General features: G+C 37.0%; 1 protein-coding gene across 2 annotated transcripts in view; it reads left to right on the top strand.

Moving 5' to 3' along the window:
- Nucleotides 1-18,218, top strand: part of DACH1 (dachshund family transcription factor 1) — a 429,592-nt gene that overhangs the window by 230,126 nt on the left and 181,248 nt on the right. For both annotated transcript variants that reach the window (XM_042977988.1, XM_007099181.3), the window contains exon 3: nucleotides 9,407-9,568. In XM_042977988.1, coding sequence (XP_042833922.1) covers nucleotides 9,407-9,568 — 162 coding nt within the window. The remainder of the gene's footprint in view (nucleotides 1-9,406; nucleotides 9,569-18,218) is intronic.

Here is an 18,218-nt window from a genome sequence, read left to right as displayed (position 1 = left end):
TGCTCTGAGGGCTTGTGATTTTAAGCTATTCAGAATAAGAATGCTAAATTTGATGTCTATTTGGTTGATTATTATTATCAATATTATAATAAACTCTTTCCATATGTATCTCCAAATTAGTGGGGGGTTTTGTTAATCCAAACATTTAAAAAATCTAATTAAATCAATTGAAAAGCTGAAAACTGGTGTAGGGAGTGTTTCCATTAATGGCCTTAAAGATCAATTTCCCTTTTCTCTGCAGAATATAAATGTGTTTTAAAGGGCAAGAAAAGTCAGTCTAATGGACATTAGGAGACACATTCACATTCAAAATCTTCAGTCTATTCTGATTCACAATTAAGTTGCTTATTCCAGTTGCTTATCATGTCTGTTATTAATCATTCAAGGGTGAGGACAGGTATATTTCAATCACAATTTCCCTTTATTTAGAAAGTATCGAAAAAATAAATAACTGAAAATTAGTGTCAGTTTTTTAGACAGCTGGTATTTAAACAAGGATTGGAAGAAAACAGGGTGAAAAGGGGTACTGGTATTTTTAAGTCGTTATATTGAGCCAAAAGTTCTTCTAAGACTTGGAGTGATTTCAGCTGAGTTGTAATTCAAACTTATATGGAGCTTACAATGCACCTTCCACCGAGTTTTGCAAAGAGTCTATAGGAACTGTCAGGAGCAGAAAGATTACTTCACAGTAATGACTGTTGAATTGAACTATGCTTTTTGATGTTTTACTTTCTGAATTGAATTGTTGGACAAGATTAATTGCACACAGTGAGAGTTTTAAATGAATGGCTATGTAAAGCATTAAGTTTCTCTGTATGCCACTGGGGGGGAGGGCAGCCAGGAGGTTTAAATGAATAAATGCATTTAATGTGCAAAATGCCTGGGCTAATTTTAAAACTCTTTTACTAACATCCTTTATTGAAAATAGAAACCTACTTTATTCGTCTGTCTTGGTTATATTGCTGTGGTTGAAGTAATTTAATATTCCTGCTTTCCACTAATCTTCTAGTTCAACAGAAGTAAACAATAGGTTTCATAAATTAAAAATACACTCTTCTGAACATGCTTATAAGATTAAAAAAAAACAAGGCAGTAAACATTTATGACTGAAACAAACTAGATTGTTCAAATACTGCCATGATGTATCATGTATATCAATATGGCACTGATATCAGTTAGAATGCAAACAAGGTTTTAAATGATGTGCCCCTTCATTTCAGCTGGAGAATCCGCTTCACACCATCTGCCTATCAGATGGTTAGGAACCAGGACTGCGTATTAATGCCACATGTTCGATTTTCCTCCTTCTTGTAATGGTTAGATTCATATTGCTAATAGCTGTGCATGAGCACTGTCGATGAAATTTCTGTGACGGTGGAGTGATGAGATATTTATAAGCCGCCTGTCTCCCTGAATAATCAGTAGGAAGAATGCCAGACATAAATAACTTATCAATTCCAGAATATTAATAATAACTACCATTGGCTATAATCTACTGCATCTTTAAAATGGTTTCTTCTAAATTTGGGTGAAGTGACATAGACTAATAAAAAGTCTATCATATAGAAGCTTTGACTGCTTACTATCTCTTACATATAACTCATTTTATTTAACCATTAGCTTTTGGGAAATACATTTTATATGGAATGTGATGTAAAAGTAGACAACATATCAAACATTTGGAAGTCATCTTGATGTCTTTGAAACCAAAGATCAAAGATTGGACCTTTCAAGTTAATGAGCAAACAAACAGATCAGAGAAAGAATTTGACAGCAATATGTCTCTTTTATTGATATTTATAATCTATAGTTGTAATCTACTCTTTATCACTAGGAGTACTAACTATTTGAAAGAAATAGAATGGGGATATTTTTCCTTATTTTAGAAAGGCTGGTCAGGATTGTATATGGCATTTGAAAGATTTAAAGGCTGTTTTGATAAAAGTTGAAAGCAGAAGAGAAATGCTATCTTTGCAAAGTAAAATAAGGCTCTTAAGTGGTGACAATGCCTGCCTCTCTTCCAAATGATAAACCCATGGATTGGTTTTAGGATATTGAATTTGAAGTGGGGAAGGCTTTGTATCAATAGAGCACAGAGGGGAGATTTAGTGATTTTAAGATAAATGTGATCAATGTAGACTACTAAATGAAATGTTTAGATAGAGGCATGGGTTTTAGATTTCCATTTGTCAAGTGGCTAAATTCTCACTCCACACTGTTAGGTTGCTTCTGTCGTAGTTGCATTTTTGTGAGTAACTGAACAGGGGTAAAACTAGACACAAGGACATGATGGATATTCTGGGTTACTTGATAATATTTACTACCATTTGTGGAGGGCTTAGTATGTGCCCATGCTGTTGCATATATTATCTTGCCTTTATTCTCCACAACATCCCTATCAAGTCAGAATTGATATCTCTGTTTTAAAGATGAGAATTTTGAAGTCTTAGGAATTATATAACTTGCAGCAGTATCCCAGATAAATTTGATGCATGTTGTCCAAAGTTTGTATGGCTTTTGGAGTGCTGCTTTTTAACCATCACGTATTTACCCTCTACATGATAGATGGGTTAGGTAACTAGTAATTTCCATGACAGTAACTAAAGATTTTAGCAGAGCATCAAAAAGTGAAAGTAAAAGAAATCTATACGCCAAGATTAAAAAAACCAAACTTTTAACAGTATGCGGTTAGAAAAGTAATACAGAATTTTCTCTGAAGGAGCAGATCAGAATGAAGCCCACAGAAATGAGTCTGTATCATAATTCGGACAACAATGTGAAAAGTGTTTTAAAATTCTGTGTAAAAGCCTATTTATTCTTTTAAATTGTAAATGTAGAGATAGGGAGATTTAATAGGAAAGAAAAAGAAACCTAAATCTTTTTGCATGATATAAGGCTTATGGTCTTTAACCTAGTTTTGATATACAATCCCTTTCGTGAGGGCCAACTGGAGGTCTGGCAGTGTACAAACTATGACTTACTATCCTTTCTGTGAAGGAAAATGTCTTTTTTTAACAAAATGTTTCTTAGTCCATTATCTTATTAGTGCCAAATGAGTTTTAAGAATACATTTAAGTGTCTCCATTGTTAATTACATTGGATTTAGAATGTTTTTTAATATTCTTAAAAAATATTTATTTACTTGTGAGAGAGAGAGCAAAGGGCCGAAAGAGAAGGGGACAGAGGATCCCAAGCAGGCTCCGTGCTGACAGCAGAGAGCCCAACATGGAGCTTGAACTCACAGACAGTGAGATCATGACCTGAGCTGAGGTCGGGTGCTTAACCCACTGAGTCATCCAGGTGCCCCTGGATTTAGAATCTTTTCAAATAAAATGAAATTATTTCATATTTGACTTGTCAGTTCAGTACGTGTTTCTGTTTTGGTGTATGGGATACTTTCACTGTGCTCTGAGAGCATAAAAAAGTGAGTTTGGTGAGGTAAGATAGGTGGGTTAATCATTCCTTAGTGTAAGAGATCATTCATTTGTTCCTTCCTCATATGACGATACACACACATACTCTCTCTCTCTCTCTCTCTCTCTCTCTCTCTCTCTCTCTCTATCTCTATATATTTGTTATGTTTCCCCCAATGAGAGAAAGAATTCTTACCAATTCAAGAATCCAAAGTGATTACCCAAGCTTTTCAGTAACAGTTATTGTACATGCCAAATAGATTCATGCATGTAAGTGGTTGCTGCAGTTAGTAATGTACATGACCGCTGCATCAATAACATACCGACGTACTGCATTACGTGGCTTACCTTTTCACTTCCGCCGTGGTAGGCCAAAGGCACACGAAGATTCATTTTTATAAAAGTCTGCGTCCCACTAGAGCAGTACATCTCAAACTATGATTCCTTCGTCCAGCCTGATTTTGTGTTTTAACAAGTTTCTTGTTGATTCTGAAGCACACTCACTTTTGAAAACAACTGTAATGATCTACTCAGTTAAGAAACTTTGATTATGAGATGCAGACACACTTTAGTGTAAATTGCTGTCCTTAAATAATCTAAGGGCAGTAAGCCCTCAGAATCAACCTGTTTGTTGAAAGGTAAAAACACAGATTCCTCAGCCCATCCCAGACAGTCTGTGACTGTGTCTTTGGAGAAGATAACCTCTAACTACCATGCATGATGGCTGGATTTGATGTTGACTCTCAGTTTAAGAAATACTGAATTACCTAAGTCTGAGATAAAAATGGTTCATCTTGCTTGGGAAGGATTAAAAGCAGTGGTAAATTTGCAATATAATGTACTTCAAGGTGGGCTACTGAAGGAGGACATAACAAAAATTCTCACTTAAGAAAGGGTGAGTGAGGGGTGCCTGGGTGGCTCTGTTGGTTAAGGGTCCCAGGTCATGATCTCACAGCTTTTGAGTTCAGGCCCCTGATCAGGCTCTGTGCATCCGGCTCTCAGAGCCTGGAGCCCGCTTCGGATTCTGTGTCTCCCTCTCTCTCTGTCCCTCCCCTGCTCGCTGTCTGTCTGTCTCTCTCTCTCAAAATAAACATTAAAAAAAAAAAGAAGAAAAGGGTGAGGCAGGGAGGTAAATGTTAGGGGTTCCCAGTATTTACACAAGTAGGCAATTCTCGGTTACATGAAAATGTTTTCACAGTTTGAATTCTCTATAAAGTATAGACCAAAAGCTAGACTTATTTTGTGAATTTATAACAATTTTTTTTTCAAAGACAACTTCATTTTGGAGCAAAATATACAATGGGACTTCTTTCTAAGAGCAAGTGGGGGGGGGGCGGGATTTGAGAATTACATCAGAGATTTGAAAGGGCCATTGCAAGGCCAACAGGAAGTGCAATAAATACAGAGGGCGGATGAGCCTTTTGTGATCCTCTCCAGCCCTAGGCAGATGTAGCTTGGGAGAGTCATGCTTTATATTAAATTAATGAAATTTGCTGCTCCTAATATATTCACATTGATTGTAACATAAACATAATGCTTTAAATTACTTACATAGATATTGTCAAAAGAGTGACCATATTTCTCCTGTGGCTTTCCAAGTAGTCTAGTCTCAGAAGTGTTTTTTCATTCTGTGAGAATTTGTGGCAGGCATTGTGGTAGATGTTTGGGATACATATATTAAGGAAGTATTTCTGTCCTTTTGGTGTTGTAACCTAGTTAGAGGAGCTGGCTTTAAACGTAACCTCCCCCCTCCTAAAAAAGAGCATTAAAGAAGTCAAGAGTTTCTCTGCTCAGATTGCACATTGTAATGTCCTGAGGAACAGTAAACTCAACCCCAAAATATACAGATGCAGCAGTCCCAGCCAGAATCCTCACAGGGTAGGGTTCAGCTATTTGCAAGGCTTAAAAGCTCCACGAGTGATTCTGATGCACAAAGGACGGTAGAGTCACATACACAAACCAGTGGATGGCTAGCTCTACTCTTGAGGAGTAGGGAAGGTCAGCTCTTTTTTTTTTTTTTTTTAATTTTTTTTTTATTTTTGGGACAGAGAGAGACAGAGCATGAACGGGGGAGGGGCAGAGAGAGAGGGAGACACAGAATCGGAAACAGGCTCCAGGCTCCGAGCCATCAGCCCAGAGCCTGACGCGGGGCTCGAACTCACGGACCGCGAGATCGTGACCTGGCTGAAGTCGGACGCTTAACCGACTGCGCCACCCAGGCGCCCCGGAAGGTCAGCTCTTTAAAAGAAGTATGTTTTGGAGTGCCTGGATGGCTCACGTTGGTTAAACGCCTTTCTTAGGCTCAGGTCATGATCTCAGTTTCTGAGTTTGAGCCCCACATTGGGCTCTCTGCTGTCAGCACAGAGCCCACTTCAGATCCTCTGTCCCCCTCTCTTCCTGCCCCTCCCCGACTCATGCTCTTTCTCTATCAAAAATAAAGAAATACATATATTTTTTTTTATTTGAAAGAAGTATATTTTGAGCTGATTCTTGAAATGTTGATAGCTATTTCTCAGGTAGATTGAAGAGTTAGGAACCTGAGCTCACTTCTAGAGCATAATATTTACGCCATCAGATAAGGGACACAGGCTGGTTTGGGGTAGGGGCAGGGACAGGGATTAGGGAGCTTTTCTAGAAGTGGGAACAACCTGGACACAGTCTGGCTTGGAAGAAGGAATGTAGTCCATTTGAGGAAATGGGAGAAGGCTGAAGTGTCTATAGCACAAAGAGGAAGTGGGACCTGGGCGAACACACAGTGCTACATGGACAGGCAGGGGACTGAGCATGAAGGGCCCTGACAGCCATGTGAAGTGCCCCACTTGCTTCTAAGAGTAGGCATTGAATGTCATGATTGGATTTTCCTTTCTACAAGATTATGTTGACTGCTGTATGAGTAGTAAGAGGTTGGAAACGGGGAAAGGGGAAGCTGTTGAGAGGCTATTGCAGGACTCCACTGAAGAAAAGGCAGCAGCTGGCACTAGAGGGAGCCGGGAAAATGGAGAAAATTGCTTGAATTTGAAAGCTATTAAAGTGTTAGAATTGTGAGCCAGGTGAGTTAGTGGAACTAAAATCAGCAACTGCTGAAAATGTCATAGTTTTTTTTTTTTTTTCCTGCCTTCATTAAACTAGACTAACAATTCGGTATTTAAAAGTATTATAGCCTGGGTGGTTCATTTGGTTGGACGTCCCACTCTCGATTTTGGGTCCATTCATGATCTTGGTGTCATGGAATCGAGCCCCACGTTGGGCTCCATGCTGAGCATGGAGTCTGCCTGAGATTCTCTCTCTCTCTCTCTCTCTCTCTCTCTCTCTCTCTCTCTCTCTCCCTCCCTCCCTCCCTCCCTCCCTCCCTCCCTCCCCCTGTCTCCTTCTGTGGCTCTCCCTCCCTCTCAAATAAAAATAAAAATAGTGCAATACTTCTTATAAAAAATTATTAGATAGTTCAGTTTTATCATGTATGGGTCACACACTTCTAGGAGTCCCCCTTATCTGCAGTTTCCTTTCCCCAGTTTGGTCAACCATGGCCTGGAAGCAGATGATCCTCTTTCTGAAAAATCATCAGAAGGTCAATAGGAGCCTAATGCCAGGTCACAGTGCTTGTGTCATTCACCTTACTTCATCTCATCATTTAGGCAATTTATCATCTCACATCATCATAAGAAGTGTGAGTGCAGTACAATGAGATATTTTGAGGGAGAGAGAGACTGCATTCACATAACTTTTATTACAGTATATTGTTGTAATTGTTCTATTTTATTGTTGTGAATCTCTTTCTGCCTAATTTATAAATTAAAGTTTGTCATATGTATGTATGTATAGAAAAAAAGCATGGTATACCTAAGATTCAGTACTATCTGTAGTTTCAGGCAATGGGGGGGGTGTCTTGGAACATGTCTCCCATGGATAGAGGGGGAACCACCGTATACCTTTTGAAATTTGTATTAGAAATGTAAAACCGTGGGGATAAACTGCCAAGTGGACAAGTAGAAGAGTACCATTCATAAGATCAGGTAAATAAAATTATAAAAAAAATATTTTTAAAAGTCAAGGGTTAAAGAGAGAAGTAAGATTCTTCTAGCTAAGGGGGCTATGGCCAGTCCACCATATCCTGCAGGAATCATGGCTAGGACTGGACTTTTTGAGGAACTAGAATACCTAGTGTTTAATAGCATGATGTGGCCTTCTTCACATAGTCTATCTCATTTAATCCTCATATTATCCCTTTGTGAATAGAATGAATTTACAGGTGAAGAAACAATATTCAAAAAGGCTTTATGGCTGGTCTAAGGCTATATCATGCATAGTTATGTTTCAAATTCAGTAGAATTTGATTCAGATCTATATAATAATAACAGTCAGATCTCAAGTTGTAGTTTTATCTTCCTTATTTGAATACAAGATATACCTGCTGCATAAAGCAAAGATAAAGACCCTGGAAGTGTTATACAGTAGAGATGAGGCCACACCGGGTAATGAAGGGAAGGGACACGTAGGATAGTCACATTTGTGACAAGGCAAAATCGAGGAAGAGAGAGTTGCTGGGAAACATGAGAATTTTAACAGGAAAGAAAATGTTCTGAAACACCTTTGAAGGAAATGAGTAACTGGGGAGTAAATTCAATCATAGGAAGATGAGAGAATCCGTTCAAGTTGGGACTTAAAAGGCAACAAATGTACAGTGTAGACCCAGATGAATTCTTTGAGTTTACATCAGTGCCTTTTTAGAGGGTGGTTATCAGTTTTTCACTCAAAGATCCATTCTGAAGGTCTTGTTGCATTGGGCTAAAAGGCCTCTTTGGTCTGATCTGAAGGAAAGGTGAGCTCTCCTAACATCTACAAAAGAAAAAAAAAGCAGAGATTTCTAGGGGGGGAAAAAAAAGACTTTCTTATAATTTCCGAGGCTGTAACATTTGCTGTAGAAACTAGAAGCGATGATTAGTGGGGAGGAAAAGAGGAGAGAGGTGTTTAGTCTCTAATCCACCAGCTGGAAGTGGAAATAAATCACACAGATAAATTCAAACCGAGTTGAAGCACCGTAGTCAGAAACTCTGAAGCAGCCATAGCAAAAAGAGTATGGGGAGCAGGGATATCTATATCCTCTCCTAGACTGCTAAAGTTTCAGAATTAGGGGAGATTATTCAGGTATTGCAGTGTCTGCCATTTTACAGGAGAGAGATGCCAGGATAAAGTTAACTCACTTGGTAAAACTTCACACGTTTAAGGAAAGCAAACCACTCCCTTCCTCCAAAACCTCTCTGGCTATCTATAGCCTGTACATAAAGCATGGCCTTAGCTTTCTGCTCTTCCATAATCTGGCCTCAAATTCTATTTCTAGTCTCACGTCCATTCCTATCTACCTCCTGTCTTCTGGATGAACAGAGGTGAACTGTTCTGGACAGACATGGCACAGTGGTTAAAAGTGTTAACCCTGGGGCTAGAAGGCTGGGGGATGAGAGGTCAGGGAAGTGAGCTGTGGAGCAAGGCCATTCCAGACAAAGGGAGTGGTATGTGTGAAAGCACAGAAGAAGCAGGGTATGTACACGTATTGGTGGCATGTTCAGGTAGCTGGAGGGGGGCCTGAGGATGCGGAAATGGAGTGATTAGGTAGGTTTACATTTTTTAGTGAAAGGTTTTATGAATTGAGCTGAGCAGTTCAGACTCCCGCCTCCAGGCAGCTGTAGAGGATTTTAAGCAGAGAATAACATATTCTAATTGATCTGTTTGAGAGAGAATTCTGGATGCATTTCTACTCCTCTCCTTCTATGTATGAATTATGTCTCTGCTAATATTTGGTTTGAGAGTTTACAGTGCATCCTCCCCATTATAGCAATGCTGTTTCATTGGCTAGTCAGGAATGAATATATGTTATCAGAGTGTGGCATGAAGGAATCAGATCCTCTAATATGTTTGTATGTGTGCTCTACAAAGTACATGGACTACTACATGAAAAGATCAGAATGTGAATTACCTTGTTTTTAATTTGTTCTGTTAAGGTCTGACAGCAGCAGCTGCAGCAGCGGCCGCTGCTACCAACGCAGCCATCGCCGAAGCAATGAAGGTGAAAAAAATCAAATTGGAAGCCATGAGCAACTATCATGCCAGTAATAACCAACATGGAGCAGATTCTGAAAATGGCGACATGAATTCAAGTGTTGGTAAGTTTTATGTTCACGGAAACTTTTGTGATCATGTCGCTACCAAATTACTTTTTTTTCCAGAACAAAACTATTCGTTTTTAGCTTCAAACACAGGGTATATTTTGGAGATACGATTTTGTCCCTCTAACAACATGCACTCTGACTAAATAATTAACGACATAATTTTTTGCTATATGATCAACTTCATGTAGGCAACTTCTAACACTTAGTTCACATCTTTTGTACCACAATTAAGTGCTAATAATCAGAATTTTAAAAGATTGATTACGGGTATGGTGACAAGAATATTTACAAACAAACCCATACTTTATCTTTTTGATTCCTAATGGATGTGTTATCAAATACGTTTGCATCAGCAGTGGAACATATAAACTTAACCCTTCCATGTGCTGCCAAGAATAAGAATAATGTTGACAATTCATTCTTTCTATAAACAACTGTAACCAATCTTTCTCGTCGTACATGTACAACTTTGAATTCTCTTGATTTTCTTTTTCTTTCATGAGATGTGGAGAAAGAGAGGAAAAATTAATAGTCACCATTTAAACCAAAACCAACACCTTTCTCTTCGCAGAATTCATTTGAGTAGTTTGTTTTTTCAGACACAACTTCAAATGTGAGTTAACTTTTTTATTGATGATATCTTTAGCATCTATGTGTTGGTGAGATAAAGCATTGTATTCTGCCACTGCACTGTATTGTTTCTCTTTAAAATGTAGAAATCCTGCTCAAATTATAATTTAACAAGAGAAATGTGGAGACCTACAAGAGATGTGTAAGATACTATATCCAACATATTTTCATGAAGGATGCAATAATTTATGGCAGTTCAATTAAATTTTCTTTTCCATGCAGTATGCTAATAGATTATTTCTTTAGATAATCAGCAGCTCTCTACTTTCTGTCTAATGTCAGATAGTTAAGGGCATGTAAGGGATTTCAGTAATAATCATTCGTACAACAGTTCCATGGAAGCATACACTAGATGTGAATGTTCGAGTAGGGAGTAATTTCTAAATATATACACAAAACACAAAACACAAACTACCATTGCTTCAGTGATGCCAAAGGGTGGCTTCTAATGTAAAAAAGGGAAAAAAAAAATAAATAGAATTTTTCCATAGCACCACACAAGAGAAGTAGCAAAGGCGTGGCAATAATGCGTTTGATTTGAGAATAGGTTATAAAGAAAGTGGTGGCAATTCTTAGAAGGTTGAAAAGATGTGAAAGAGAGCCAAAGCCATGGCTTTACAGCTGGAAGGGATGAAGAAAAACATGAGGGCTTGCATTTTCAGTGCTCCTAGGGACAGGATGGAGGGCAGCGGGGTTGTTAAGGTCGTGGTTCACACACATAAATTCAGACTTTTAAACACTAAAAACAGTTTTGAAGTAAACTGAATGAATTATAATTCTCTTTTTGGAACTCTTAAGTACATTTTTTTTTAAATAAGCAATCTCTTGCTTTGGCCTGTAAAGTAGAACAAAATTAGACACTTTTAAAAACAAGTAATTGGCCACTATAAATTTCAGTTACCATTGCAAAACAATCTGGAATGTTTTTAAAAATTTAGAAGAGTGAGCCTTTAATGCAGGCTGTTCTTAATAGTTGGTGTTGGGAGGAGGAATATTTAAATTAGGCAATTTAATAACGTTGAAAACAAAAGATATTAAAGCATGATATCTCTGTTTGAGTTTCCTGAGCAGCAGAGGAGAAGTTGACTTTGGAAAAACCAATAGGCATAAGATAAGGAGAACATGGCTCATAATTAGGCATTGACATACATTTAATACTTGATATTATAGGCTAACATTTGCCTAGTGACCAAATTGTGGTTTATCGTAATTATTTGAGTACATGGGCTACCATAATGACTTAAAAAAGAAACAATTTGAATTTTCCTTTTTGTGTAGTTGGAAGAAATTATCACTTTTCTTTTATCAGGGTATTTAGTTGGTAGTTTAGATTGTTTTTTAGTTTTGACCCCCGCCCCATCCAACACCAATTTGAGTCAAGAGCAGAAGTTTGAATTTTCCTACAGAGTCTTAATATTTTTAGAGTGTGTTAACATTGGTGTTACTGCTAGTCTTGAGGCATGTAGATCATTTCTGTTAGATATCTGTAGCTGATTTGGGGGTAAAATGTTGTCATTGTCATTTTTTATTCTATTCTCAAATACCATTGCCCTCTAAGAATTTCTGATTTATTATACTTCCAGAGCCCATCCCCCTCCTTTTTCTAGACATCAAGACAGGAGAGTTTGGTGGAGGGGTAGGGGAGGAAGGGGAGGGAGAGTCCAGGGCACCATGGGGTTGAGCCTGCACAGACCAAAGTAGTGGCTGAGCAGAGCAGTTGCTTTATCTGGCCCCAGTCTTCTAAGATTCTGCCAGCAGTCCCTGTCTCCTGGTAAGTGTTCAGCAATTACCTCTTCTGTGGCTTTGGGAAGTTCTGCAAACTTTCTGAGCCTAACATTCCATATCTGGAAAATGGCATAATAATATCTACATCATGACAACTAAAGGAGATCCTATTTGTCAAGTGTTTCTCACTTCCTTTCTCGCTTCCTTCCCTGTTTTTCTACTCTCTGTTAGGTGTCTATTAAGCTGCAGGCCTATGGGTAAATTTTGGGGGGAGCTGTTGTGTGCATTTGATTGTCACTCATTTGGATTTTGTTGTGCATTTGATTGTCACTCATTCTAGTAACATCAAATGATGATAATACAGTCCCGGCGCTCAGGGAGCATCCAGTCTATGGGAGGGATGGCTACATAAGTAGGCAGTCATAACAGGATGTACTACATCCGGGAGCTTCAGCGGGCATGAGGTGCTTAGGAAGTGATACTGAAGCAGATGAATTCCAGGAGGGATCCCAAGAATCTCAAAGGCCTATATTTCAGAATACAAACTTACTACTCTCATGAATCTATCAATTGTCTCTTTGAAGGAGTGAAACCCCTCAGAGAGGTGCTACTAACATGATGTATCGTTGCTGCTCAGCCATGCCCAAATACAGTGACGTTTTTGAAATCAATTCAGGTTTCTTTTTTCTCTCATATTCCTCTGGCTCATGAGTTCTGTTAAAAGTTTTAGGCTTTCCTATGTAGGGACATTGTTCCCCCCTCCACCGCCACCCGGGTCGTAAGGAAATCCTTATTGCCTCAGAGAACAGATTTTGGTTTTGCCTGGTTTGATTCCATTTAGTGAGGTGAAGAGAGATTTTTTTTACTACACATGACTCCTTTTGGTTCTTATTATGAATTGTAAAAATTAGCCAAAAAAAAGGTGTTTAAAGAAATCTGTGACACTGATACATAATTATGTTATGTCCCAACTTTACATGGTAACCTTGAGCTCACATCTCTCCAACAGAATGATCACTTTAGGAAGAAGTGAGGACTTCAGGATAGATCCGAGGGAGGCATCAGCACGCTGAGTAAAATATATGGCCGTGTCTCCATTCTCCCTCATCCACAATCAATTGGATTCTTTTAGTTTAATATTTACTTGCTAAGATGAGATGCTAGTCTGCATGGTGATAAACAGTCTGCTCCTGGCATCTGAAGGTGACCTGTCAGTTCATATGGACAAATCTCCTGCTTACTGAAATGTACAAAATAAATCATTAAAGCAGGCAGGTGCTCATTCCCAGATTTAAATCACCATAGATTTATGATTTGAATTAATGCTTCATTTGGCCATAGAAATAGATGCTGAGACAAATGATATGCACTGGTTGGGGTTTCCATACTGTAGCCATCCTGATATTGATTACTGAGATGTCTTTGCAATCTCTTGTTTATATCAAGTACTATCTTGTGACAGGTTGGCTGATATGAGCTACATCGCAGATAAGAAGGAAAAATGTCCTGGATTCTTTTTAGTGGCAACACTATCCACAACATACAGGCCAGATAAATTGCTATTTTTTTGCTTTAAGAACTGATCTACATAACCAGCTTAAAAAAATGCCGTTTGGAAATTGGGACTGGGATATTGGAAAGGTAGAATTTAAAACCGGTGAACCCAAGGTCAATTCCATAGTATCTATAGCTGTGTTTTTATCTGCTTATCTTTTTTTGAGCATCATGCACATTTTTGAGGATACTAAATTAATCACAATCGATTTAATCTAAATAAAGGAAACTTATTTTTACTTCTAGTTTTTAAATGCTATATAAATATTGACATAGTGAGCATCTCAGTAGTTTCTATGTTATTTAAATACTTGCTAAACCTAGTATCTTATTCCCTTAACTAATGACAACAAAGGAAATGACTCTTTAAAGATAAATACATTAAATATTATTCCCAAGTGCAAGACTTTGTGGACTATAATTTACCAAGAGGCAGGAAAAGACTGCATTTTTACCTTCTCTTAACATTTTATTTAAGGAAAACACTATGTACACAGTTTAAAGAATACTCGGAGGATTTAAGAGGGACCTTTGCCACTAGCTAATATCTGACTCATAGAACTGGTAAACAGCTATCAACAATAGTAGATTGCTTGCTTAGTAGGAAATGAGTTCATATCTATTCAAAATGTGATCTCAAAACAGATGTCCCAAGAAAATCTCATTGTTTAAACTATAGGCAGAACCCCCTAACTGCTGTTATTTCTTTAAGGAAGTGAAGTCATCTTAAGACTTCAGAATGTCTCTTTCTGAACACTGTGGAACACAAGCAAGGGGACACTGATGCAGTGATCCACAAACTGAACACATTTCACATGCCCAAAATGTACGATTCGTTTTCGTTTTCTTAAACTTGCAATAGTTAACAACGATGTAGGAGGTTCAAGTAAACACAAGAACTTGAGTTTGGGATGAACAGCTGTGTTCTTCCATGATATTCCTTATTTGTTATTTCTGTCCATCAACCAGCAACAATAACAACAACAACAACAACAACAACAAAAATGAGTGGGGAAAAAAAAAAAGCCAGGCAGATAGGAGATAAAATTATCTTACCCAGCTGACCATCCCCTTATCTTTTTTTTTTTAAACCATTCCTACAGAAGTAGAATAGTTTATACTGTAGTCATTTCCTTTCTTCTAACTCACGTGTGTATTTGGAAGGAAAAAATTAATTTTATGATCTCAGGAAAAAGTCTTAGAGACCTTGAGAAAGCAAATAAAAGGAAACTGAGAACACAGGCCACCAAGCAGAGCTCTGCAGTTGCACATTGGATCCTCTGCCTTGGCAATGTTAATGAACCTCAAATCCTTCCTATAATTAGATGAGGGAATTGCTTATATTTTCAAACAGATGATGCTGCTATAATGAAACGATTGACAGGGAATTTAAGAGTGTCTACAGTAGTCATTTGGTTTCTGTTATAAAAAAAAAAAAGTTTAAAAAGAAGATTGGCTTTAGACATAGGTCCTGAGAGAGGTAGTAATTTACATAGCATGCTATGACAGGTGTCTTTGTATAGTAAGGAAATAAAATGGAAGACTAGAGAAATGATGGGCAGGTACAGCAATTTTTTGGGGAGGGGTGTCCTATGCTTATTCTGCTTAGGTTCTTTAAAAGGGGCCGAGGCTCAAGAGATGGAGCCGGATTGAGTGCACAGCTGTAACTGCTGATGAGCTAATTGCTCCTTATCTCTCAGCCCCATTCATCTTCATTTTTTACCAATTACTGAGAATTATCTGTGTTCTCAGTTGGATATGAGAGTTAATCCTTTTTGGTTAAGCTGGCAGTACTGTGAGCAGATTCCAAATCGGAGGGTGAAAAAGCCAGAGCAAGCTTGCTCTAAAAATGTCTCCAGTTCAATTACAGTATCACTGATTCATAAGAAATTTGCCATTGTTTAACAGATTTAATGTGGAAAGTTTTTTTTTTTCAAACTTTCTTAATGTTTCTCTGCCTAACAATGATTTGTAAGATCCTTCTTCCTGTCTGATGAGTAAATTTAACAATATTAACAGCCAGGATCTTGTAAACATGGAAACACACACAGGACTACCCTAAAAGGCCAAAAAGATTCTGACATGTGAAATGAGAAATATTTTAGAACTGATAGCTGTCAATTTATATATAAACACTTTAAATCAATGCTTTTGCCCTGTGACTTCGCATATGGTGAGGGAAGTATATCCAAACATAAACCTTTTCACAAATGTCACATTAGTGGAATTTTAATGGAAGGACCACATAAGCATCTCTTAAAAGTGTAGGAACTGCCATGGTTTGTAATTCAATCGATTGTGAATAAGCCATATGGTTCACATCATTCCCTATGCAAAAGATGTCTTCATATCCTGACATTTCACACAAAATTGGTTACCCCAACATTAAAAAACTAAGAAGTGGTAAGCTACTCTTTCATAAATTTTAATGCATTTGTGGGTATTTAATATTTCTGGCATTTTCATCATTATATATTTTAAGTATGGTTATCTAATGTGAAAATATAAAGAATAAACAGCTAACTTGAAACAAAATTATCAAAAATCACTGTCTAAAATTTAAACATCTTCTAGCATGACCAAGATAAGTCCTTTTAGATGCATTCACAAACTGAGATGGGAGAGCAGGAAGCAAAATATGTCAGAAGACTTTGCTTCTAGTATAACACAGCTAATAAATAACATAGCTACTTAGATAAGTCTCTTAATTTCTCAGTTTTCTTATTAATAAATAAGCAGCTTGACGCTCAGTTACCTTCTTGGCTCTAACATTCTTTGATTTTTCAAAACACCATAGAAGATAAAAGGCAAAAAAGTATACTTTATGGTGATTTCTAAAATAAAATCTAAACCTGAAATAACATAAATGTCCAAAACAAGGCACCATTGAGTATATTTTAATATATAATTTCACATATAACTGTAACCATTACATATAATACATAAGGGTAGAACATATTTATTTTGAATGTAAGAAAAAAAGATGATATAGAATTTTATACCCTTATACTGTGTGTGTATGTGGATACACACACACACACACACACACACACACATATATATATATGGATATATATATATATATATATATGGATATATATATATCCATTTCATTAGAGTTGGAAGTAACTGGACAAGAATTTATGTTGTAATGTTCTTGTGGAAGAATTATGAATAGTTTCACAAAAAATATAAGATGGCTTTAAATTAGATTATTTTAAAATGACATGTGAGTGTGTTATAAACTAGTCATTTTATTAGGCCCTTTTTTGTGATTTTTTTCTAGAAAGTGGATGGCATCATTTTCCATTTTCTGTCATGACATTTTTGATCTTTATTGGTTATACGAAAGAATAGAAACACCAGTGATCATAACAGGTGACTGTGGAAAAAAATACATTTCTGTTTTGAAAAGAACACTTTTCTCATTAAAAAATTTTTGAGCATCTATTGCTGAATCCATGCTTATATATTAATAAAATCATTAGAGTTTGATCAGTAACAAGAACTAGCTTCTTGTGTAAATTATTAAATATATTTCACGGCATAGATAAGTGGAGTGCAGAGAATGTTTCCACTTTTTGTTCAGTGTTTGTTTCATTTGCCTGAAGTTTTTTAATTTATATGGACAGTTGAAGAACATAATTAGAAAATATTAGCCTAATGTTTTTGCTTTAGTTTTAATATTGCTTATTCCTACTAATGACAGGATAATGAAGTAAGCCTGATAATTCAAGCATTTCATATTAAGAAATGTAAATTGAATTATTTTAGTTGGTGCTCTACTCTTGTAATCATAAGACATAAGGAAATGGGATTTCTATCTACTTGGATATGTTGTATGGTAGACTCTACCACATTCCAGGAGATTGAGAGCATTTATTACAGCCTTGGAAATGCGAATTTCATTGAGGAGAGCCCTAAAATGATCGTCGTCAGTCCACACCAACATGCCATGGTGTTTAAGTAAACTTTAAAAAATAAAAGATAGTGGGAGAAAGCATTTCAGTTTAAAATAACCTCAGGCCTTGCTTAATCCTTTTAATATCAGATAACTCATTTTATTCGTTAATATGATTATTTCATCTGTTTTATATTTTAACTTCATATGATGATATATGATGAAAATAAATCTTCAACTTTGTGATCTGTAAATTATAATGTTTAGTGGTATAAATTCTCTAATATCTCAGGATGATCTGATAGAAGATTTATTCTTTGAGGTGTCACTAGGGTGTTCATGTCCAACATCAAGTTCATAAGTGTAACCCAGGGCCCCTGTCGCCAGACCTAGTGTTTCACATTTGTGTGACTGTGTTTCTTCTCTAAAGTGTCCAAATATTCCCAAATTGTACAAAGCCATTTGTATGAATCATGGCGTGTCAAATGGAATACAAAATGGAATAACTAAATGATAATAAGTAAATAATATAGTAGTTGACATAAATGCCTAAAAATGGCCATTCACTGAGAATGAAATAATGCGGCATACATAATCTTCCAGACTCTTGATGCCTCCATCCCCCCCCCTGCCCCCACCAGTGAACCTCCATCATTTGGAAAATAGGAAAGAATAGAGGATTTAAATATGGTTTTCTTTAACAGCAGGTTATAATGGAAACACAGACCCTTACATTCAGTGCTGAGAGAATTACCAGTTTGATAATGATTAGGAATGTTGTTATTAAAACAGTATGTGCAGTTCATTTTCAACAGTTTTGAATTAGAGTCTGCA

This window comes from Panthera tigris, chromosome A1 (assembly GCF_018350195.1).
Source record: "Panthera tigris isolate Pti1 chromosome A1, P.tigris_Pti1_mat1.1, whole genome shotgun sequence".
NCBI classification, from domain to species: Eukaryota; Metazoa; Chordata; class Mammalia; order Carnivora; family Felidae; genus Panthera; species Panthera tigris.
Note: the sequence above shows the minus strand (reverse complement) of the source record. Positions and strands in the feature narration are given on the sequence as shown.